This window comes from Choloepus didactylus, chromosome 21 (genome assembly GCF_015220235.1).
Source record: "Choloepus didactylus isolate mChoDid1 chromosome 21, mChoDid1.pri, whole genome shotgun sequence".
In the NCBI taxonomy this organism is placed as follows: Eukaryota; Metazoa; Chordata; class Mammalia; order Pilosa; family Megalonychidae; genus Choloepus; species Choloepus didactylus.
The window spans coordinates 46183898-46207353 of NC_051327.1; the positions used below are offsets into that span (position 1 = coordinate 46183898).

At 43.0% G+C, this 23456-nt stretch overlaps 1 protein-coding gene across 1 annotated transcript in view; it reads right to left on the bottom strand.

Moving 5' to 3' along the window:
- ITGAM (integrin subunit alpha M) overlaps nt 1–21849 on the bottom strand; it is a 35124-nt gene extending 13275 nt beyond the window's left edge. The window contains exons 1-12 of the mRNA XM_037814505.1: nt 21715–21849; nt 20422–20527; nt 18927–19030; nt 18504–18574; nt 18236–18353; nt 13690–13820; nt 13098–13243; nt 12173–12326; nt 11006–11156; nt 10308–10381; nt 10038–10167; nt 9652–9794 (exon numbers count right to left, since the gene is read on the bottom strand). Of these exons, the coding sequence (XP_037670433.1) occupies nt 9652–9794; nt 10038–10167; nt 10308–10381; nt 11006–11156; nt 12173–12326; nt 13098–13243; nt 13690–13820; nt 18236–18353; nt 18504–18574; nt 18927–19030; nt 20422–20527; nt 21715–21742 (1356 nt within the window). The 5' untranslated portion in view covers nt 21743–21849. The remainder of the gene's footprint in view (nt 1–9651; nt 9795–10037; nt 10168–10307; nt 10382–11005; nt 11157–12172; nt 12327–13097; nt 13244–13689; nt 13821–18235; nt 18354–18503; nt 18575–18926; nt 19031–20421; nt 20528–21714) is intronic.
- Between the last annotated feature and the right edge of the window lie 1607 nt (nt 21850–23456).

Sequence of the window (23456 nt, forward strand, 5' to 3'; positions counted from 1 at the left end):
CACATTCATAATTTGCAAATATTTTCTCCCATTCTTTGGGTTGTCTTTTCACTTTGTTGATGGTATCTTTTGACATGCAAATGTTTTTAATTTTTTTAATGAGGTCCAATTTTTTCTTTGATTGCTCATGCTTTTGGTGTCATATCTCAGAAACCACTGCCAAATCCAAGGCCATGAAAATGTACCCCTGTATTTTCTTGCAAGAGTTTTATAGCTTTAGGTCTTTCATTTAGGTCTTTGATCCATTTTGGGTTTTTATGTCTGGTGTGAAGTTGGAGTCCAATTTCATTCTTTTTCTTTTTTTTTTTTTTTTTTTGCATGTGGATATCCAGTTGTACTAGCACCTTTTGTTGAAGAGACTATTCTTTCCCCATTGGGTGGTCTTGGCATCTATGCTGGTTTGGATGTATGATGGCCCCAAAACGCCACTATCTTTGATGCAATCTTGTGGAGAAAGACATATTAGTGTTGATTAGACTGGAATCTTTTGATTGAGTGTTTCCAAGGAGATGTGACTCAATCAACTGTGAGTGAAATGTTTGATTGGATAACTTCCATGGAGGTGTTACCCCACCCATTCAGGGTAGGTGTTAATTGGATCACTGGAGTCGTATAAAGGAGTTCACAGACAGAAGGATCTCAGAGCAGCTAAGAGTGTCATTTTGGAGAAGCTGCAGCTTACAGAGACATTTTGAAGGCGGCTGTTGAAAGCTGACACTTTGGAGAATGCCATTTTGAAACACAATCTGGGAGCAAGCAGACGCCAGCCACGTGCCTTCCCAGCTAACAGAAGTTTCCAGATGCCAATGGCCTTTCTCCATTGAAGGTACCCTATCATTGATGCCTTACCTTGGACACTTTATGGCCTTAAGACTGTAACTTTGTAACCAAATAAACCCCCTTTATAAAAGCCAATCCATTTCTAGTATTTTGCAAAAAGGCAGCATTAGCAAATCGGAACAGCATCCTTTGTGGAAAATCAACTGACCATAGATGTATGGGTTTATTACTAGAGTCTCAAGTCTATCCCTTTAATCTATATGTCTATCCTTGTGTTGTACCACACTGCCTTGATTAGTGTAGCTTCGTAATAAGTTTTGAAATCAGGAAGTGTGAATCCTCCAGCTTTGTTCTTCTTTTTCAAGATTGTTTGGCTATTCTGGGTCCCTTGCATTTCCATTTGAACTTTGGAATCAGCTTGTTCATTTCTGCAATGTTAGTTGATTTTTTAGTGTTGAGCAATCCCTGCCTCCCTGGGATAAACTCCACTTGGTCATGACATTTTATCCTTTTTATATATTGGTGGGTTCAACTTGTTGAGGATTTTTACTTCCTTACTTATGAAGGACATTGGTCTGGAGTGAACAAAGGGTCTTATTTTGAAGACTGATACAAATGGTTTCTCACTTAGAAAGTTCACCCTCCTTCTGTGAATTAGAGGGAGACAATGCTGGACTTTGGGAGACAAGTTAGGAGACTGTAGCTAGGTCCACAGAAGAGATGAAAATGGCCTGGACCAGGCTGATGGTAGCCAAAGGGAGGGAATGGACAAATCTGAGAAGTGTCCACTTCCTACCCTCCTTCCCAGTGATTCTCCTACCACTTCCCCCACCCCTGCACGCCTGCACACACACACACACACACACACACACACACACACACACACATACACTGAGATCCAGCCTTACTGAGCTCTATCTATCCTATACGTTCAGTCTCCTCTGGCCCTTTTGACAGCCCCCCAACCTTCACCACTTTAGTTTCTCTATTTCATGTCTTGATTTAACTGTCACTTCTGCCAGAAATCCTTCCCTGATATCCTTGCATGGGTGCCCCTTCAATTTGTTCCCGTAGCACTGAGACTGTCCCTGTTCAAGCACTTATCACCCTTGATAATAATTTGCTTGAGTGATTACTTGTGGGATGGGGGAGGAGTTGACCAGTCAACCTTCCTCATGTGATCTTGAACCACACACACAAAACAAAGAAGCAACATCACACCTACAAGTAACTTCCTGGAATCCCCCTACATATTTTCCTCCTCCTCTTCCCTATATGGACCAGGCACTGACTCCAACAAAAATCAATATGGGAACCTAAGACGGCGGCTAGGTGACACAGGGCAATAAAACACCTCCGTGAAAAATACTAGATAGAGGCCAGAAAGTGACCCAGAACACCAGTTCCAGCGATGCACCAGCTGGACAAGGTCTGCTAAATCCACAGGGACCGTGCACTTGGTGAAACTGAGAGTCTGCATTCTGAAATGAGTGAGTGAGCCTGCTGAATGTCCGGCAGCCATGCTGCAGTGTGGAGAAACCATGGGTTAGCATTTGGAGGTGGACTAGTTCTTTTTTAAAAAACCCCAAAGCGGCTGCAGATATGTATGGAAGCAAGAACCGCAGAGTGAAGCGTGGCAGGAGCTGGCTATGCAAACGCCTCAATATCTGATGTGGAAGATAGCCTTTCGCACACCTGCTGCTAATTGCCTCAGAGAGAGGCAAGCAGAGGAGAGCCAAAAGGGGAAAATAACCATACCCCTTGCCAGCCATCTTCCCGGTGGGCTGGGAATGCTCCTGCCTAGCACCAGAGCCACAGCCCAGAGCTGCGCCAAAAAACCCAGTGTGATTGGAAGTGTTTCCAGCATCACGTGCACACACTACAATATCGGGCATGGACAATAGCCTTTTGCATACCCACAGCTAATTGTCCCAGAGCTGGGAAGGCAGAGCTGTGCAAAAAGGGGGAAATTAATGCACCCCATACAGCTATCCTTACAGCAGGCTGGGAACGCCCCTACACAGCCCGGCAGCCCAGAACATCCCTTGAGGGATGGCACACACTTGTGACGTAGCACAACCTTCCCTCAGCAGAGGCCCTAGAAGGGCACGGCTTGGAAGAGGGACCCACTCGGAAATCCCAGGGACCATACGCCAATATCAAGGACTTGTGGGTCAGCACCAGAGACAATCTGTGGCAAGACCAAAATGAAGGTTTAGACTCTTGCAACAGCCTTAAATCTCCAGAAACACCTGGGAGGTTTGATTATTAAAGCTGCCCTCCCTCCCTAACTGCTCAGACACATGCCCCACATTCAGGGCGGACAGCACCAACAACACACCCAAACTTGGTGCACTAGTTGACCCCACAAGAATCAGATCCCCACACACCACAAAGACAAAGTTGGGGAGAACTGACTTGAGGAGAATAGGTGACTTGCAGACGCCATCTGCTGGTTAGTTAGAGAAAGTGTACTCCACCAAGCTGTAGATCTGACAAATTAGAGATTAGACTTTGAATAATCCTACATATCCTAAAAGAACACTATCAAGTAAAGCAAATGTGAAGAGGCCAAAAACAACAGAAAATTTTTAAAGCATATGAAAAAAACAGATGATATGGATAACCCAAACCCAAACACCCAAATCAAAAGATCAGAGGAGACACAGTACTTGGAGCAATTACTCAAAGAACTAAAGACAAACAATGAGAGCATGGCACAGGATACAAAGGACATGAAGAAGACCCTAGAGAGCATAAAGAAGAAATTGTAAGAGTAAATAAAAAAAATAGATGATCTTATGGAAATAACAGAAACTGTGAACCAAATTAAAAAGATTCTGGATACTCATAGTACGAGACTAGAGGAAGCTGAACAATGAATCAGTGACCTCAAGGGCTACAGAATGGAAAACGAAAGAACAAAAGAAAGAATGGGGAAAAAATAAAAAAAAAAATCGAAATGGATCTCGGGGATATGATAGATAAAAGAAAACATCCAAATATAAGACTTATTGGTGTCCCAGAAGGGGAAGAGAAGGGTAAAGGTCTAGAAAGAGTATTCAAAGAAATTGTTGTGGAAAACTTCCCAAACCTTCTACACAATATAAATACACAAGGCATAAATGCCCAGCAAACTCCAAATAGAATAAATCCAAATAAACCCACTCCAAGACATATTCTGATCAGACTCTCAAATACTGAAGAGAAGGAGCAAGTTCTGAAAGCAGCAAGAGAAAAGCAATTCACCACATTCAAAGGAAACAACATAAGACTAAGTAGTGACTACTCAGCAGCCACCATGGAGGCGAGAAGGCAGTGGTGTGACATATTTAACATTCTGAGAGAGAAAAATCCAACCAAGAATACTTTATCCAGCAAAGCTCTCCTTCAAATTTGAGGGAGAGCTTAAATTTCTCACAAACAAATGCTGAGAGATTTTGCTAATAAAAGACTTACCCTACCTCAGATACTAAAGGGAGCCCTACCGACAGAGAAACAAAGAAAGGAGAGAGAGATATAGAGAAAGGTTCCGTACTAAAGAGACTCAATATTGGTTCATTAAAGGACAATAAGTGAGAGAGGGAAAAAATATATCTGACAAACATAAGCCAAAGGATAGGACGGCTGATTCAAGAAATGCCTTCACAGTAATAATGTTGAATGTAAATGGATTAAACTCCCCTATTAAAACATATAGGTTGGCAGAATGGATCAAAAAATATGAACCATCAATATGTTGCATACAAGAGACTCATCTTAGACACAAGGACACAAAGAAATTGAAAGTGAAAGGATGGAAAAAATATTTCATGCAAGCTACAGCCAAAAGAAAGCAGGAGTAGCAATATTAATCTCAGATAAAATAAACTTTAAATGCAAGGATGTCATGAGAGACAAAGGCCACTACATAGTAATAAAAAGGGCAATTCAGCAAGAAGAAATAACAATCATAAATGTTTATGCACCCAATCATGGTGCCACAAAATACATGAGACAAACACAGGCAAAACTAAAGGAAGCAATGGATAGTTCCAAAATAATTGTGGGAGACTTCAACACATCACTCTCCTATAAATAGATCAACCAGACAGAAGACCAATAAGGAAATTGAAAACCTACATAATCAGATAAATGAATTTGAGTTAACAGACATATGTAGACCATTACATCCCAAATCACCAGGATACACATTCTTCTCTAGAGATCATGGAACTTTCTCCAGAATAGACTATATGCTGGGACATAAAACAAGCCTCAATAAATTTAAGAAAAAAAAATTGAAAAAAAAATCTGGCTTTCCCATTTACTGGCTGTGTCACCTTGAGCAAGGTACTTAACCTTTTGTGCTTCAATTTCTTCCTCGGTAAAATTGGGATAATAATAATACATCTTCAATAAAAGAATGCATGTAAAGTGTTTTTAAAAAATCAATATGTATTGGTGAAACCTATAGAAAGATCATGTGAAGAATTTCATTATCAGCAAAGAAGTAGGACAAGCTGTTCAGGAAGGGCAAACTGGCTTCATCCACATATGATGCATTAATTGGAGGGCAAAGTGAACCACTGATGAAAAATTAAAGGAACAGGGAGAGAATTGGGGGAAGATTGAAGAGTAGGAAGCTCCAGGGATCAGTTCCTCCATCAAGACAAGTATACTAAACTGGCAAGAACTGCCTGAATCAACTATTTTGGAACTCTGGCATCTAATGGAAGACTGGGCAGCTTTAAGGGAAAAGATGGAGGAAGAGGCTGGTAAATTGCAATTAATATAGGTGAATTTCATCCTCCAGGCAACTGCTTGGGAGGCAGCAGTGGGGACTGCAGTTCAGGCTCCTGGTGCAACTTGCTGGTGCCAGGACAAACTATAAGAACCCAGTCCTTCAAAATCTCAAGGAATGTGGTCTGATTGCTGATCAGAGCTTTTGATCAGCTACTTCAGATCACTGAGGAGCCACTTTTGAGGATGGCCATTGTTTCAACCCCCCATCAGAGAAAAGTGGCAAAGGAGTCTAAAAAGGGCAGTACCAATTTTTTTTTTCTCTTTTCTCCTTCCATTCTCTGTTTGGGAGAAAAATAATTTGCGAAAGTCACAAATTGACAGCTCCGTCCCTCAACAACAACAACTAGCAATCCCAAAGGACAGGGGGAACTAGATTTCCAGAGTTATAACAAGTTAACGATCTGAATGTCCAGTTCCCAACAAAAAATTACAAAATAGACAAAGAAACAGGAAAATACGGCCCATTCACAGGAAAAATAGAATTTTCTGGAAACCATCCCTGGGCAACCTCATACACTGGAAATATTAGTCAAAGACTTTAAATCAACTGTCTGAAATATGTTCAATGAGCTAAAGGAATTCATGTACAAAGAACTAAGAAGTCAGTAAAACATTGTCTGAACAAAATAAAGAGATGGAAATTATGAAAAGGAACCAAACAAATTTTGGAGCTACAAAGTACAGTAATTTAAGATGAAAAACTCACTAAATGGATTCAACAGCTGATTTGAACAGTCAGAAGAAAATAACAGCAAACTTGAAGACAACTGAAATTATTCAGTGTGACAAGCAGAAAGGAAAAATAATGAAGAAAAATGAAGAGAGCCTGAGGAACCCGTGGGACACCATCCAGCATATCAACATATGCATCACTGGAGTCCCAGAAAGACAAGAGAAAGAAAGAAAGGGGCAGAAAAAGTATTTGAGAAATAATGGCCAAAAACTTCCCAAATCTGATGAAAGACAAATATACTGAAAGCTCAATTAACTTCAAGCAGGATAGACTCTAAGAGAGCTATATCAAAGCATATTATAGCAAAATTGTCAAAATCCAAAGACAAAGAGAGGATTTTGAAAGCAGCAAGAGAGAAGCAACTTGTCACATACAGGGGATACTCAATAAGATTAACAGTGGATTTCTCATCAGAAACCATGGAAGCCAGGAGACAGTGGGATGACATACATGAAGTCATTAAGAAAAAAACTGTCAACCAAGAATTCTATATCTGGAAAAATTATCTTTCAAAACTGAATGAGAAATTAAGACATTTACAGATAAACAAAAGTTGAAAAAGTTCATTATCAGAAGACCTGTTATACAATAAATGGAGAACTAAATGGAGTCCTTCAGGCTGAAATAAAGGACACTAGACAGTAACTCAAAGCCACAAGAAGAAATAAAGAACACTGGTAAGGGTGACTATACAGGTAAGTATAAAATCCTGTCTTATTGTACTTTTGGTTTGTAAGTGCTTTTTCCTCATTATTGACGTAACAGGAAAATGTGTAAAAAAAATAGCTAAATGGCAAAAGTAAATCCTTCCTTCTCAGTTATTACCTTAAATGTCAATGGATTAAACTCCTTTAATAAAAGGCAGAGCTTGGCAGATTGGATGAAAAAGCATGATCCATAAAAAACTCACTTTAGGTACAAAGACACAAAGAGGTTGAAAGTAAAGGGGTGAAAAAAGATATCCCATGCAAACAGTACTCAAAAGAGAGGCAGAATGGATATATTTTTGTCAGATAAAATTGACCTTAAGGTCTATAAATACTAAAACTTTATATAAATATGTGTTTATTTTTAGATGCTGGGGTATTGGAATAGCTGGAAGGAGGTAAATGACCTGGTAGAACTGTAACCTATAACATTCTTTGAAATTTGCTCTATAGCTATTCATTGAATTGTGCTTTGAAAGTCTTCACCTTTCTGTATACACCTTATATTGCATAATAAGGAAAGAATTGAAACTGTGGAACTGTAAACCATAACAATTTTTGAAATTACCTATGTAACTGCTTGTTGAGCTGTATATTGAAAGTTAACATCTTTCTGTATGCATGTTATATTTTACAATAATGGAAATAGCTGAAGTTGTGGAACTGTGACCCATGATATTCTTTGAAATTTGCTCTCTAACTACTTGTTAACTCATACTTTGAAAGTTATCACTGTTATGTATACATGTTAAAGTTCACAATAAAAATATTAAAAAATTGACTTGAAGTCAAAAAAGATTACAAGAGACAAAGAAAGATATTATATATTGATAAAAGTTTCAATCCAGCAATAAGATACAATGATTATAAATATAATACACCTCACAACAGAGCCCCAAAAATATGAAGCAAAAATTAACAGAACAAAAGGAAGAAATAGACAGTTTTACAATAATGGCTGGAGACTGCAACACACCACTTTCAATAAGTGGTAGAACATCTAAACCTGAATCGCTATAATATATAAATAACTCCTACTACTCAACAATATAAAGACAACCTAATTTTTTAAAAATGTGCCAAGGATTTGAATAGACATTTCTCCAAAGAAGATATCCAAATGACCAATAAGAATATGAAAAGATGCACAACATGATTAGCCAATAAAGAAATGGAAACTAAATTACAATGAGATGCCTCTTCACACTCACTAGGATGGCTACTATTTTTTTAAAAAAAAAGGAAAATTACAAGTGTTGACAAGGATGTGGAGAAATAGGAACACTGTTGATGGAAATGTAAAATGGCACAGCCACTGCGAAAAACAGGTGGTTGCTCAGAAAGTTAAACAGAGAATTACCATAGGACCCAGAAATTCCAGGCCTAGGTATATACCCCAAAGAACTGAAAGCAAGGAGTTGGACAGATAGTTGTACACCAACATTCATATCAGCATTATTCACAATAGCCAGAAGGTGGAAGCAACCCAAGTGTCATCAACAAATGAAAGGATAAACAAAGCATGGTACACTCACATGATGGAATATTATTCTGCAATAAAAAGAAATGAAGGGCTGGTGCATGCTACGACAAGCATGAACCTTGAAGACATTATGCTGAGTGAAATAAGCCAGTCACAATAGGACAAATATTATATGAAATGTCCAGAATAGGCAAATCCATGGTGATAAAAAGCAGATTAGTGTTGAACAGGGCAGAGAGGATAAGGAATTTGGTGAGGATGAAGGCTAAGGGGTGCAATGTTTCTTTTGGTGGCATTGAAAATGTTCTAGAATTGCTTGTGGTGATGATTGCACGATTCTGTAAATATACTAAAAACATTGAATTGTACGCTTTAATTGGTTGAATTGCATGGTAAGCAAATTACATCTCAATAAATCTGTTTTTTAAAAATTAAAGGAACAGACAGAACTATGTGTACGAATATTGTAGGTGCAGTCCTTTTTCAGATATTTGTGAGGATGATTTTACTCGAGATGTTTGCCTCACACACCAGCCCCCACATAGCATACAACCACACCACTTATGCAAGAGTGATATTTACTCAAAATATTGAATGGCTAGGACTGCATAGGAGTGGTCTGACTGGAGCAGGGTCTTAAGCCCCCCTGAGGTCTTAATTTCCATTTCTTTATTGGCTAATCATGTTGCTCATCTTTTCATATGCTTATTTGGTCATTTGGATATCTTCTTTGGAGAAATGTCTATTCAAATCCTTGGCACTTTTTTAAATGAGGTCAGGTGCTCAGCCTGACCTCATAGTAGCTGGGTCCTGGGGAAGCCCAGAGGAGCTTGGGGAAGACACCAGAGTGCGTGTATGTCGGGGCAACAGCTGTTTATCAACATGTATAGAATTGTCTCAGTATTTTAATAACTCATGTGGCCACACAGGTTATGTTCCAATGGAATGTCAGCTCTGGATCTAGGTAAACTTTCAGAGAGCTCCGTACAGGTCGAGCATTGTCATCCGTTGTTGTTAGTAAAGCTGAGGACACAACATTCTCAAATGCAACACTGATTCTGGGACTTCGGCTCAAAGCCCTCTGAAGGTTTCTTTCCCCTCCTAGCATCCCTCATCCCCTGCAGGGTGTCTGCACATTTAAGCAACGCACGCCCTGCACTCACCTGGCTCCCTGTGACAAAAGTTTTGAGCTCCCAGGTGCCAGCATTCTGTATGAACATCACCACCAGGCCTGTGTGCTGATGTCGAGGTGCACCCAGAACCACGCTCTGCATCCGGTTCCACATGAAGCCTTCAGCAGCGTAACCTGAAGACAGTGGTCTAAGGGGAGAAGCGCTTTCCCTTGGGTAGGGACAATGGGGCAGCCCCATGCTTGGCAGTTTGGGGCCACCGGACCCTGCTTTATATTCCTCTCTGTAGACATAGTGAAAATTAAATCTTGAAATTAAAGCTATCCCAAGGACCTAGGGAAGATGCAATGACGTCTGCACAGGTTGAGTTCCGTCACATCTTGCCTCCTTCTTAGAGCAGCCCGGCTCTCCCCGCTTACCCAAGTAAGCATCGTTCATGTCTGAATCCACCCTGGTTGTATTGAGGAAGATGACTTTCTTGTTTGAAGTATGCAGAAAAGCTCCACCAGCCCAGTCAAAGCTTCCCACAGTGCCCAGCAAGGGACCATTCTGGGAGAAGGGAGGGGAGATGAGGATTGATTACTGCTGCCTATCAACCCTAACAAGTAGCCATCACAGAGAAACATCCCCAAACCCTGGAGCCTCTACTCTCCCTTCTCATCCCTGCCGTTTAATGGAGGGCCACTTACAGAGGTGATGGCAGCACTGAAGCCCTCCTGGGACATCTCATATTCAAAAGAGCTGGTACTTCCTGTCTGAGTGCCTGTGAGGAGGAGAACTTTCTGCATTAGAGAAAGCAGAAGAGCCAAGCCAAAAACAGGGGCTGGAAACTCAAACGTCTCTGGTGGCCAGACAAAAGGAGATTCAGCCATGAATTGTGTTGACTGGAAAGAAGATGCCTCTTAAAGAGGTGACAGCTATTCAGCTCCTGTTGCCTTTTCCAAGTGGGAATGTGGCCCTTAAGGTGCCTAATCTTCCAACATTTCAAGAGAAGCCAAAAACTAAGATTATAGATGAAGTTTCTCAATTTTTAAATTCCTTTAATTCAACAGACATTTATTGAACAACTTCTGTGTGCCCGGCACTATCCTAGGCATTGGATATAGCAGCGAACCAAACAGACAAATGTTGGCAACACATCCAAATTTCTGGAAAAATACTGTGTGGGATTTGGTTCTCCCCACTATCAATTTTCAGCTTGTAGTCAAGACTTGCAAAAGGTAGCTGGGAGCTGGCAGAGAGAGAGAGAGAGAGAGAGAGAGAGAGAGAGAGAGCTGGATGCTGAGTCAGGATGCCAAGGATTGGGATGTTCTAGGGAAGGGAATGAGTGTTTGGGGACAGAAGGCTACCTCTGGAGCTGTCCTGGGAACTCAGAACCCTGACTCACCCTCAATGGCAAAGATCTTTTCCTGCAGTTGATTCTGAATGGTCTTCAGAGCCTCAAAGTTATTCACCTGAAACACATGGTCACGAGGTGGCTTGGATGCAATGGTATCAAGCTCTTTGCGGGATTTTGGCTTGTTGAAGGCATGCCCCACCTGTTACCAAAGAACAGAGGCCAAATTAGACACTTTCTGGGGGCAGCAGTCTCATCCAGCAAAGACAATTCTTCAGGAAAAGAATCTGAAATATTATTTGTCAAATGAGGGAATGTAACAGAAGACCCCTGGAATAGGGCTGCCAAGAACAGTTGGGCAGGTCGTATGCTGCACAAGGTCACCCTGCCAAGGGAATAACTTGGGGCTGAAATCCAGCCTTTGGTTCATTTATTGTGCCATGCACCATGGTGTGGGGCCGACCTCCCCAGCCCACCCCGAGGAAGGGAGCTTTTTTCTTCACGTGAAACTGTTTCCTGCTTGCCAATCCATGCACCCAGGATGATGCCTTTTTCTCATTCACACAAGGTGCTGTGGTAGTCTGATCACACTGATGATCTCAACTCTTTACCCCTTCCTGTATCCAAGTCCAGCCCTTTCCCCAAAACTTTTCTGTACTTGCTACTCTGGGCAGGAAAATCTGCCCTACTGTGTCTCTGGGCTCAGCAATGTGCCTAATTGCTTTGACCACTGAATGTCATCACACAGGATGCAAGCAGAGGCTTGAAAAAGCACCTGTGCATTTCCAGTGGCTCTCTCGTTCCACTGCCTTCACCATGAAGACATGCGCAAGCTGGCCCCCTGGAGGACAAGCCACAGGGAGCAGAACCAGTTGTCCTTGCCAAGGCCGTGCTAGACAAGGCAAGACAGACAGACCTGGCGACCCACAGACAGGCGAGAGAGCCCAGCCAAAATCAGCAGAGCTCACTCCAGATGCATGGGTGAACCCAGCGGAGATGAGAAAACCCACAGACTTACTGATTGTTTTAAGCCACCGAATTTGAGGATGATTTGTTACATAGCATTATTGTCACTATAGACAACTGAAACAGGTGCTTATGGGCTAGCAACGACCCTGGCCCCACTTGGATTTTATTACTATTTGCAAATTGAAGGGAAGGTGTATCCAAACAGAAATCCTCCACAGAAGCATCAGGCCCAAGAGCCACATCTCCTACCCCAATGACATAGCGGATGATTCCTTCTCTGTCTGCCTCAGGGATGACATCTTCATACTTCAAGGGATCACCATACTTTTCTCCATCTGTGATGACAACTAGAATCTTAAGGGCATTCTTCCGGGCTCCATTTGTGCTGTGAAAAAGTTCTTGTCTGTCCAGGGAAGAGGAGAGACAAAGTCAAATGCAGGTCGACAGAAATGCTATTAATGCTAGAGAGGAATTATCAGCAGAGTCACAGACACAGAGGCCGCTGGGCTCTGTCTGGAAGGGACTCAGTCTTCCATGAGACTAACGCTGAGATGTGGCTGTTCCAACACCTGGAAAGACAGCAAGGGAGCAGAGAAGGGTGGGGGCAAAGGGGCCTGGAAAGGAGGCCTTCACTACCTTATATACTTTTGCAGAGCTTGATTTTTTTAAAACTATTATTACTTTTAAATTTAAAAAGAAATAAGCTTTATTGGGCCATCACCAAACCTCTCCTGGAACACTTCAGCAGCTCTCTAGCTCATCTTCCTGCACTTTTGTCCCAACCCCCACCCTTGCCTCCACACACACACACACACACACACACACACACACACACCTATACACACCCACACGCATGCATGCACTGAAATCAGAGTGCACTTTCCAAAATACAGATGTGGTGATATTCCTCCAATGCTTAAAATCTTCAATGGACCCCCCCACCGAGTAAGAGATAAAATCCAAACTCCTTAATTGTCTTTCATGACCTAACCTCAACCCACCTTTCTAGCCACACTTCCCACGCGGTCTCCCTTTATTCGCACCTTGTTTGTTCATGAACATTCCACGCACAGTACGTCCCCATCCCCGTCTGATCAACTCCCCTCATCCTTCAAAGCCCAGCTAGGAATGCCACCTCCCTCTTGCATCCGGAGCAGAGGGGACGAGAGCTTACACTACTTTGCGGATTGCCGTGGCGGTGTATGTCCAACCGTTTAGCTGTTCTATTGGCCCCACCAGAAGTCCCGGGTTAGGGTCTTTTTTGAAACCATTGAAGGTGAAATGAGTCTTGAAGTTGTTAGAGTACTGCATCAAAGAGAACTGGAAAAGAGCACCCAGTGTTATGTTGGAGAAAGTGACCCCACCCCCAAGAAAGTGTCTTGTTTACCCCAGCAAGTCCTACATAAATCTTAAAACACCCAGCCTCCAAATTCCTTCTCTTCACTGCCCCCCAACCTCCTCATCTTCACCAGGACAGAGATCTGCCATCCAGCTCCCACTCCTTCTCAGCACTAGAACTTAGCCAGAGATGACCCTTGTGTTTCATCTCCCAAGCCAACCCCTTCAACTGCCTTTATAGGATGCCTTTATACAGGGCTGAGAAGAACGCTGAGGCTGCATCCCAACAAAGTGAGAAAGAGAAGCGTGAAAGAAAACCACCAGTAACTGGCAATGTCTACAATCAGAGTGGGAAGGGAAAGTGGCAGCCTGGTTTGTATTTGGCAGCCTTATATGAGCCATACCCTAAATTTCCCATTGGCCCTCACCAAGGTTGTGGACTTTGTGAGTTGGTCCATCACAGTTGAGACAAAATTCTTCATACGCTGAAAGTCCCTTTCGTCGATGCTACCAGAGCCGTCAATCAAGAAGGCTATGTCGCTGTCCTGCTGAGGACACTCTGGGAAAGAATAGGAATTGCTTAATTAAGCATTTGGAGGCTCCGTGTTTGTTTTTTGCATGTCAGCTCTCTGCTGAGCACTGAGGATGAGAGGGTAAACAAGACACAACCCATGCTTCAAGCTAAGTTAAAACATGAGCAAAGTAGTATAGAGCTATTCGGTTAAACTTGGCAGATGAAATCACTGCCCTCCCCCCTATGTGGGATCTGACACCCAGGGGTGTAAAAACCCTTGGCAACATGGAATATGACTCCCAGGGAGGAATCTGGACCTGGCATCATGGGATGGAGAACAGCTTCTTGACCAAAAGGGGTATGTGAAATGAAATGAAATAAGTTTCAGTGTCTGAGAGATTCCAAAAGGAGCCGAGAGGTCACTCTGGTGGGCACTCTTACGCACGATATAGATAATCATTTTTAGGTTCTAATGAATTGGAATAGCTAGCAGTGAATACCTGAAACTATCAAAGTACCACCCAGAACCCTTGAATCTTGAAGACAATTGTATAAAAATGTAGTTTAAGAGGGGTGACAATGTGATTGGGAAAGACATTTGGATCACACTCCCCTTTGCCCAGTGTATGGATGGATGAGCAGAAAAACGGGGGCAAAAAAAAAAGCACCCAGTGTTCTTTTTTACTTTAATTGTTCTTTTTCACTTTAATTTTTATTCTTATTACTTTTGTGTGTGTGGTAATGAAAATGTTCAAAAATTAATTCTGGTGATAGATGCACAACAATATGGTAGTACTGTGAACAATTGATTGTACACTTTGTATGACTGCATGGTATGTGAATATATCTCAATAAAATTGAATTAAAATAAAAGAAGTATTTGGTTAATTCTGTCCAAGGGAGCCAGGGAAAGCAGGGATATTTAAACTGGGTCACAAAGAACAATAATTTGCCAGGAATACAAAGGGAGAAATAAGTTACAAAGAGAATAGTGCATACCAAGTTGTGCTGGATGTCTTCCTGCCCTCTGCCTCCATCCCTAAATCCACTTTCTACCATTATCCACCCTGCTCCATGGCCCACGACACCAACCTACAAGGACCACATCAACAGGATTCCTTGCCCAGTGGATCCTGGTTGGGTCTGGCCAATTGAGAGTCCCAGCCAGGAGACCAGAGGGAGAGAGGAGAGTGAGGTCAGATATTCTCCCCTTGGCCCCCTCCCTGTGATGTTGCTTTGGACCTGCTTAGATCTCCAACAGAACACCCTGGCTCCCCCCAAGGAGACCTGCTCCTCCCAGCTCTCTCTCCCTCCAGGTTTTGGTAGCCGTCCTCCTCAGCCCATCAACCTAGGGATGGTAACAGCTCGGCTGCTACTCACATGGGTTCCTGGACCATCCTTTATAGTCGCCTAGACCCTACCCACACCTTTGTAAATAAAACCTCCTCATATCTCAAATTATCGTAATTGGAGTATGTCATCTATTTCAGTTGAGCCCCTGATTGATTCAAAGGGGATAGGGGCCTAAGAGAATTCTGGCAGAATTAAAGACTAGAAGTGGCACTACAAGGGTAAATGTATTGATGGGTTAGAGACAAGGCTATAACGTGAAGCAGAAACCAGACTGGGATGGGCCTCTATACCCCAGTAAGAAGTTTGACTTTATCTCTTAAGCCACTAAGAGCCACTGAAGTTTCTTAGAAAAGGAAAAGAGATGATTTGCTTTTTTATTTTAGAAGATTGTGATAGCAAGGAGAAGTTCATAGCAGTTCTATTCAATGATTGCCAAACATTGGAACATTCTTCCCTGGGTGAATGGTTGAACTGGTGAATGGTCTTGTGGTAAATCCATGCAATGGAACATTAGTCAGCCAAAAAAAAAAAAAAAAAAGGAATGCACTACTTATCTAAGCAAAAATATTGATGAGTCTCAAGTGCATTAAGCAAAGTGAAAGAAACCAATCTCAAAAGGCTACAATTCCAGCTCTAAGACATTCTTGAAAGGACAAACTACAGTGATGGAGAACAGATCAGGGTTTGCCAGTGGTTAAGGACAGGTGAAGGAGATGACTATAAAGGGATAGCACAAAGGAATTTTGGGGGGTAATAGAACTGTTTTGTATCCTCATTGTGGTGGTGAGCACACAAATCTAGACATATATTAAAATTCATGGAATTGTATGCTAAAAGAGTCAGTTTTACCACATGATAATTGAAAAAAATAAAATTACCCCCATAAAAGCTCTGACTTTTTTTTCATACCCAGACAGCAGATTCAACCATTTTCATATGGAAAATATTAGATTAGCTAGGAAGTTTTCAAGGATCTCTAAGTTACCTTGTTAAGTGAAAAGACGCAAGGCACAGAACATGCTACCATTTGTAGCACACATGTGAAGAGTATAGATACATATATGTTTGCAAATACATGAAGCTTTCTCCAGAAGACACAAGAAACTGGTTGCAAGTTTCTTTGGACACAAGGAAAGGGAGCTGGGGGACCAGGCAGGGGGTGGTTTCCAGTATATCCCTTAGCACTTTCTGAATTTTGAACCGAGAGCACGTACTGTCTATTTTTAAATAAATGAAAAAGTGTTTTAAAAGAAACAATCTTGAATTCATGAGAGTGAAGACTAAAGAGAGAGCTGTGGGGGTGGTAGTCAAAGCTACAGGATGAGATCACGCAGGAAGAGCGTGTGGGCGAGTGGGCCAGAAGAGATGCTGTAACCGCAGCTCCTCTTGGCAGACAGGGAAGGCAGAGGCAGACAGCCTTGGGGATGGAGCTGAGAAGAAACCATCCCAGGTAGAGAAAGAGGTAATCTATGTGTCGGTGAAGAGGAGGACAGAAAAACAGATGGCATTTAGGGTCACAGGTGGTGTTCACAAGTGCAATGGCAGAAAGAAGCCAGTCGTCAGGGGATGGAGAACAGTGGAAAGCAAGGACAATCTTTCAAGAAGTTTGGTGGTAAAGGGAACAAGAGGTGGCAGAAGATGGGGAGGAGACCAGGGGAGAGAAAGATGGAAGGTTGTCTGCTGAGACTGAAATGCAGATGAGCAGGGCTTGAGAAAGAAAAACTGTAAGAGGAGAAATATCTGCCCTGGGTTTGAGGATCAGCTTGGAGGCAAGCAAAATGATGGCCAAGCAGTTGAAAAACGCAGTGGAAGAAGTCAATGTGACTCTGATTCATTCTTTCACTCACTCTGCCAATCAACAGATGTTTGTGGAACAGGGGTGCCTTAGGCAGCCACCCAGATGGTTCCCAATTCCCACGTCCTGGTAGTCACACCCTTGCTTAGCCCCGTCCCCTTTGATTATGAGTTGGACTTTTTGATTCACTTTTAAGAATAGAATATGGCAGAAATAATGAGATGTTACTTCTGAAACTAGATTATAAAAGACTATTGACTTCTGTCTTGGGTGCTTACTCTCTGTCTTACTCTCTTGTTGAGGGAAGCTGGTGGCTGCTATGTTGTGAGCTGCTGTATAGAAAGACCCCTATGGCAAAGAGCTGAGCTTCCAGCCAATAGCCTCTGAATAGTTGAGGACCTCAGTTCAACAGCTCATACTGAACTGAATCCTGCCCAACCGCAAGAGTGAGTTGAGAAGCAGACCTTCCCCAGTCAAGCCTTTGGAGACCCTGAGGCAGACATCTCCAGCTAAGCCATACACAGATTCCTGACTCACATACACTGTGAGATAATGGATTGTTGTTTTAAGCTGCTAAATTGGGAGATAATTTGTTAAGCAGTAATAGATAACCAATAGAAGGGCATAGAGCAGTGAATAAGATAGACAAGCTCCCTGTTTTCATGGACTCTACGTGAAAGGCAGGACAGATAAGAAACAAGTCAAATATGAATATTTGGATATATTGATGGTGAAATAGGGCAATGTGGTAGCAAGGGACAGTGGATGGGTGGGACAGATCAGAAAGGCTGGTCAGAGAAGGCCTCTTTGAAGGGTTGACATTTAAGCTGAGATGACAATCAGCCATAAGATCCGGGGGATGAGCATGCCTGGCTGAAGGAACAGTAAGTTCAAAGGCTCTGAATCAGGGACAAGCTCAGTAAAGTTCTTGGAAAAGGACAGCCATGTGGCTGGAGCACAGTGACTGAACTGGAAGAGATTGGAAAGAAGCTGGAGAGGTGGGCAAGGACCAGGCCTTGTGGAGCCTCCAAGGCCGTAGTCTGGAGACTCAGGCACTTACTCTGAGAACAGTAGTTGGGATGTTGCGATACCAAGTGGCTCAGTCCCCTTCTCTCACAAAGGTGAGTGGTTACATCAGAACTTTTGTGTGGTGCAGACTTTCTTTCCATTGGAACCCAGTTCCCTCAATCCCTTTGAGCCTAGACTTCTAAGTCAACACACAGACCACAAACAGTCCCCAAGCCAGCCCTGCCCGCCCCCAGCCCTCTGAGTCCATGCTGCCTTTCTGTGCCTTCTGCCAAAGGCAACCTACCTTTAAGGCTCTCTGGGAACCTCTGGGGTTGTTGCAGGAGATTGGATCCAAACATGAAGCAGAAGCCTTTGGCGTAGATGTTCTCCTTGCACATCTGATGCACAGTGGGGCCACAGGCCTGGGGGAGCAGGGTGCCAATGGGAGGGGCTGCCCTGGTTTCCTGTCCTCTCCTCCCAGCATTTTCAGCCTCCCCAAGACCCCTGGCTCCAGCGCCTGTGGGCCCCCGAGTTGTTGCCTCAGGACTTTCCCATGACCAAGGACAACTTACCAGCAGCCGGGAGGGTTTGGCAGCAGCTGCCAGAGACAGGCCCAGGGACATGTTCACAGCCTCTGGGGGCACTGAGGGGACAGACATGTACACGAGGTCATGTCAGGGGGACAGAAGAGGGCAGCTTTGGGGCCCAAAGTGTTGTGGAGGGCTGGGCTGAGGCCACCTTCAGCCCTGGGAGACCCTGAGGTCCAACCGGTCAAGGAGTCACGTAGGTCATGGGAAAGCAACATGGAGGGGCTCTTGAGAGGGTCTGGGTGGAGCCTGCAGACAGGGCAGAGGCTGGGGAGCAGGACTCCTAGTCCCCTGTCACCAGGGACACCACCACCCCCCAAACAGCCCAGGATTGAGCAGGAAGTCGAGTCCAGGTGTGCACAAAGGTGGGCCCCTCGACTGGGTCCTGGAGGGGACCCTGGGACTCACCCTGCAGGGGGATGGGCTCACAGGTGCCCGTGCTGTAGTCGCACTGGTAGAGGCCCCCCGATTGGTTGGCAGCCTTGATCTCCTGGGGGGCTCCAACCACCACCCTGCAGGGAGATGTGGGAACAGATCACCACAGGGACAAGAGAGAATCACACATGTCTGGCAAGATGGGACCATGGGAGAAGTTCTACACCAGAAGAAAGTGGGGGAGCTGACCCTCACATGGATCCCCCAAATCCCAGAAATAGGAGAAAGAATCAGAGAAGGGAAAGAAAAAAAAAAAACGGGAAAATTCTAAATCTCAGAGTGGGAAAGTCCTGTCTAAGAATGACACAAAACCCAGAAGTCATTAAAGATGGATAAATTCAACCACATAAACATTTTAAGTAAATCTCTGCATGTGATAAACCATAAGCAAAATCAAAAGACAAATGATAAGGTGGGGGAGGGAGATTAGCAATTCATGCACAGACCACTTTCCTCAATATAGCTAAAGCTCTTAGAAACCAATAAGAAAAACAAAAAAAAATAGTCCAATAGAAAAATGGGCAGCAGATGAGAAAACCGTATTCACAGAAAAGGAAAGACAATATTATCACTCTTAAAAAGAGAAATGCAATTTAAAACTAATTAGGATACCATTTCTCACCTCCATTTTGAAAAAGTCAGTAAGATGATAACACATTGGTCTGCTAAGTGGGTAGGGAATTAGGTGTTTTCATACATTTCTGCTGTTAGTGTAAATTGAGTTCACCTCTATGGAGCCTAATCTGGAAAAATCTATTAAAGTTATGTAAAGCATGCACGTGTACTCTTAGATCCAGCAATCCCCTCCTCAAGGCAAAATGACAGCATTGTTTGTATAGCAAAAGTTTGGAAACAATCTAAATGTCCAATAAGAAGGGATTTAATATAATATAAATGTAAATCACAGTATCTATATGTCATAAAATACAACACAAGCATAAGAAAGAATGAGGCTCTTTGTGAACTTATTTGGTTAAATCAACATGCTATATTAAGACAGACCAAAAAAAGGAAGAAAAAAGGGACAGTATAGAGCAGTGGTCAGCAAACGCAAAGAGCTAGATAGTAAATATTTTACACTTGCAGGCCATGCAGTCTTGGTTCAATAAAACTTACAACCAGGCAGTGGACCACAGGTTGTTGTTTGGCCAGTCTCTGGTATACAGCATAACGTGTGCTCTACGCTGTGTGTGGGGTGGGGGCAGGATATATGTGTCCATAAAAGCTCAGCATCTCTCTGGTAGAGCACACACGAAACCCTTTATCGTGTGGTTCCTTCCTAGGAAGGGAACTGGGTGAAAGGAATGAGGAAGAGACTTTTAACCGTTATACCTTTTCATCTTTTGAATTCAGAACCTGCAACTTAGAGTTCAAAAATCATATCAAGGAAATTGCTTTTTTTTTTTTTTTTTTTCAGGTATTTGGAGGGAAAGCACGAGCAGCAGGAAACTCCACCTGAGGCTCTTACCGGGATCCCTCAAATTGGACCACACTTTGCCCAAAGCCCTTTGCGTTGACTTGGAAGATCACTGAGCTTTCAGTGTCCAGGTTGAACCCATGACACAAGGTCAGCACTGTAGAGAGATCAAGGAGATGAGTGTCAGTAGGAGGCAAGGAAACAGCTAAGCAAGCAATGTCCCCTCCTCCTCCAAGCATCTTCCTTCAGGTTGCCCCTAATTCAACTGTCTTGCCTTCAAGGTCCAGCACTGATGGCCTGAGGCAGGAGTGGGTACACTTTTTCTATAAAGAACCAGATAGTAAATATTTTAGCCTTTGAGAGCTAAGAGGCAAAATAGAGTATATTACATAGATACTTAAATACAAGGGAGAAAATCCATTTCCACAAAATTTTTAATTGAGGAGATTGAAAATATCATAGTAATAATTTAGTACTTTTTTTTTTTTTTTTTTTTGGCCACACATGTCTACTAATGAAACAAATGGAATTCTTCTGGGGGATAACATTTGGCTTAATTGGAATTCAAAGTTAGTGTTCCCTACCATCAAATTGATTACAAATGTTCATCTGTAAAAGCCAGTCTTGGCTCACAGATTGTACAAGCACAGTTTGCCAACTCCTGGCCTGAGGTCTACTTGTGTCACCATCGTGGGGCACAATGAGCCCCTCGCTGAGCTCCCACCCTGCCTTGCTGAGCTCACAGACCACCCCTTCTCACCTTGACAATTTGCCCAACCATGAAGTTCCTATAAACTCTCTGTTAGGTAATTTCCTTCCTACATAACTCTCAAGAATTTTCTTCCCTTCTTTGGCCCATTCTCCACAAAACAGACATAAAAGGAAACAAATTTGAATTGCTTTGATCAGTCAGTCAAATGTTTACACCTCAAACATTTACACCTAGGTCCTTGGAAAATAGTACTGGCGGTGAAATAGGGAAGGAAGGTGGAGTCCAAGAGGAAATGCTCTGGGAGAGGAGTCCCATACCAGCTGTGCACACTTGGGCAAGTCACTTCACCTCTCTGGGCCTCAGTTTCCTCAACCTGAAAGTGAAGGAAACCACCAAACCTCCTTGCCCAGGCTACGGATTTAGTCATCTGTCTGTGCTTCTCCGGCCATCTCATCTTCAACTGGTGCCACTCTGCTTCTTAAATCCTTTATCTTTCCCCAAATTCCATTTGTTCCCAACCCCAATCTAAACCCGAGATACTCTATGCTCTCTCTCTCCACTCACAGACCCAAAAGTCACCCTCCCCACCCCCGCCCCACCCCCGAGGGCCTCCCATCGGCCCCCTCAGTCACCTGTCAACAGAAGGACTCTTCGAGTCATTGCTGGAAGGAGCAGGAACCGCCGGGCTCCAGGTACCACTGAGCTATCTCAGGGAAGCCACCAAAGTCAGGAACGGCAGAAAGAGAGAAGCAGAAGACAGAAGTCTGATTAGAGACCAAAGGAAGAGGGCGGGACTCAGTAAACACACAGCCCTGTCTGACCTTCCCCTGGGACTGCACGCAGCCTCTCCTCCCTCCCTGCCCAGTTTTCTGGCCAAAACCATCAAAGTCACCATCAAGAAGGTGTCGTGCGTCACCCACCTGTTTCTGGGATTGGCCAAAGCATTATGGAAGGCAAGCTGGATAGACTTGGAGGCTGCCCCCTGGAATGTGTGTTGTAAACAGTTAAAACAAACTTTGCAAAATATCCCTCCTCCAGCCATGGAAACGGGGGCACCCTTCAGCCAGGAGTTGTCCTCCTCTGGAGCCATCAACAAGAATAACTCAGGAGCAGAAAAATCCAGTGCCTTTTGAATATTTTGCTTTAAGAAAAAAAAAGCTTTAAAATGTGCAAACCCTTTGCCCAAGAATTTTCCCTTCCAAGTATTTATCCTAAGGAGTAACTAAGAAATGCAGGCCAAGACATATGTACATATTTGGGTGTGGCAACATTGTTTATTACAGTGAAAAACTAGAACAACCTAAATATCCAACAACAGGGGAATGGTTAAAGGATGCCCCATCTGTTGGGTGTCCCATTCCATGGAGTGTAGTCACTTCTAAATCTGTTTTCAAAGGCACAGGAAGATAGTTGCAACATCAGATTACATGAAATCGATAGAACACCAAACCATATCTTGTGTGTGAATATGTGTGATTCTCAAGCAGATAACTTTTCCATTCTTTCTCTCATATCTTTTCTTTTGTCTCTAGTTCTACTTTCCCAATACTCAAGTGGAAGCAAATGTTTGCTGATAGAAAAAAAAGTCCATAAATATTCTGTGGATTATGGTTAAATAAAATGTGGGATATACATACAATGAAATATTATTCAGAAGTAAAAGGAATGAAGTACTGATACATGCGACAACATGGATCAAATAAGCAAGACACAAAAGGACAAACAGTACATGATCTCACTGAATTGAAACTATTAGAGTAAGCAAACTTACACAGTCAGAATCTAGAGTTTAGATCACCAGGGGATGGGTTGGGGAAAGGGAATGGGAAGTTATGGCTTAAAATGTACAGGTTTCTACAATGCATATCTCTGAGACACCTGAAACTCAGAGCTAGAGCTCGGCAGATATGAATGTCAGTATTAGTGCATACAGCCACTGTCAGAAAAAAAAAAAAGCTGAAAAAGAGCCCAGACTTCAATTAGTGATATGAATGAAGCAGGTCTGGTTAAGACCAGGGCAAGCCAGGCCAAAGGGTAAAGGTTGAAACTGACTGTGTTTAAAACTTCAACTTCCATATGAGACCAAGGGAAGAAATACCTATTTGGTACAGGATCTAAATTTTCTAAACGGTACAACTCTACAGTCGATTTGTTCAAACACCACAATTGCATGGAACTTTGAATAGGCAGTGAGATACGGTAGGTTAGTATAGGCTGGAGTGAAATAGTGACACATCCCAGAGTAATTTGGGCAGATAATAAAAGATATATTTACAGCCTCCCCCTACCCAGCCCCAAGGATCTGGGGGAAGGTGCGGATGTGTTGGACATCCTCACCTGGGCTGGTGTTGATGTTGTCACAAACATTGGGACT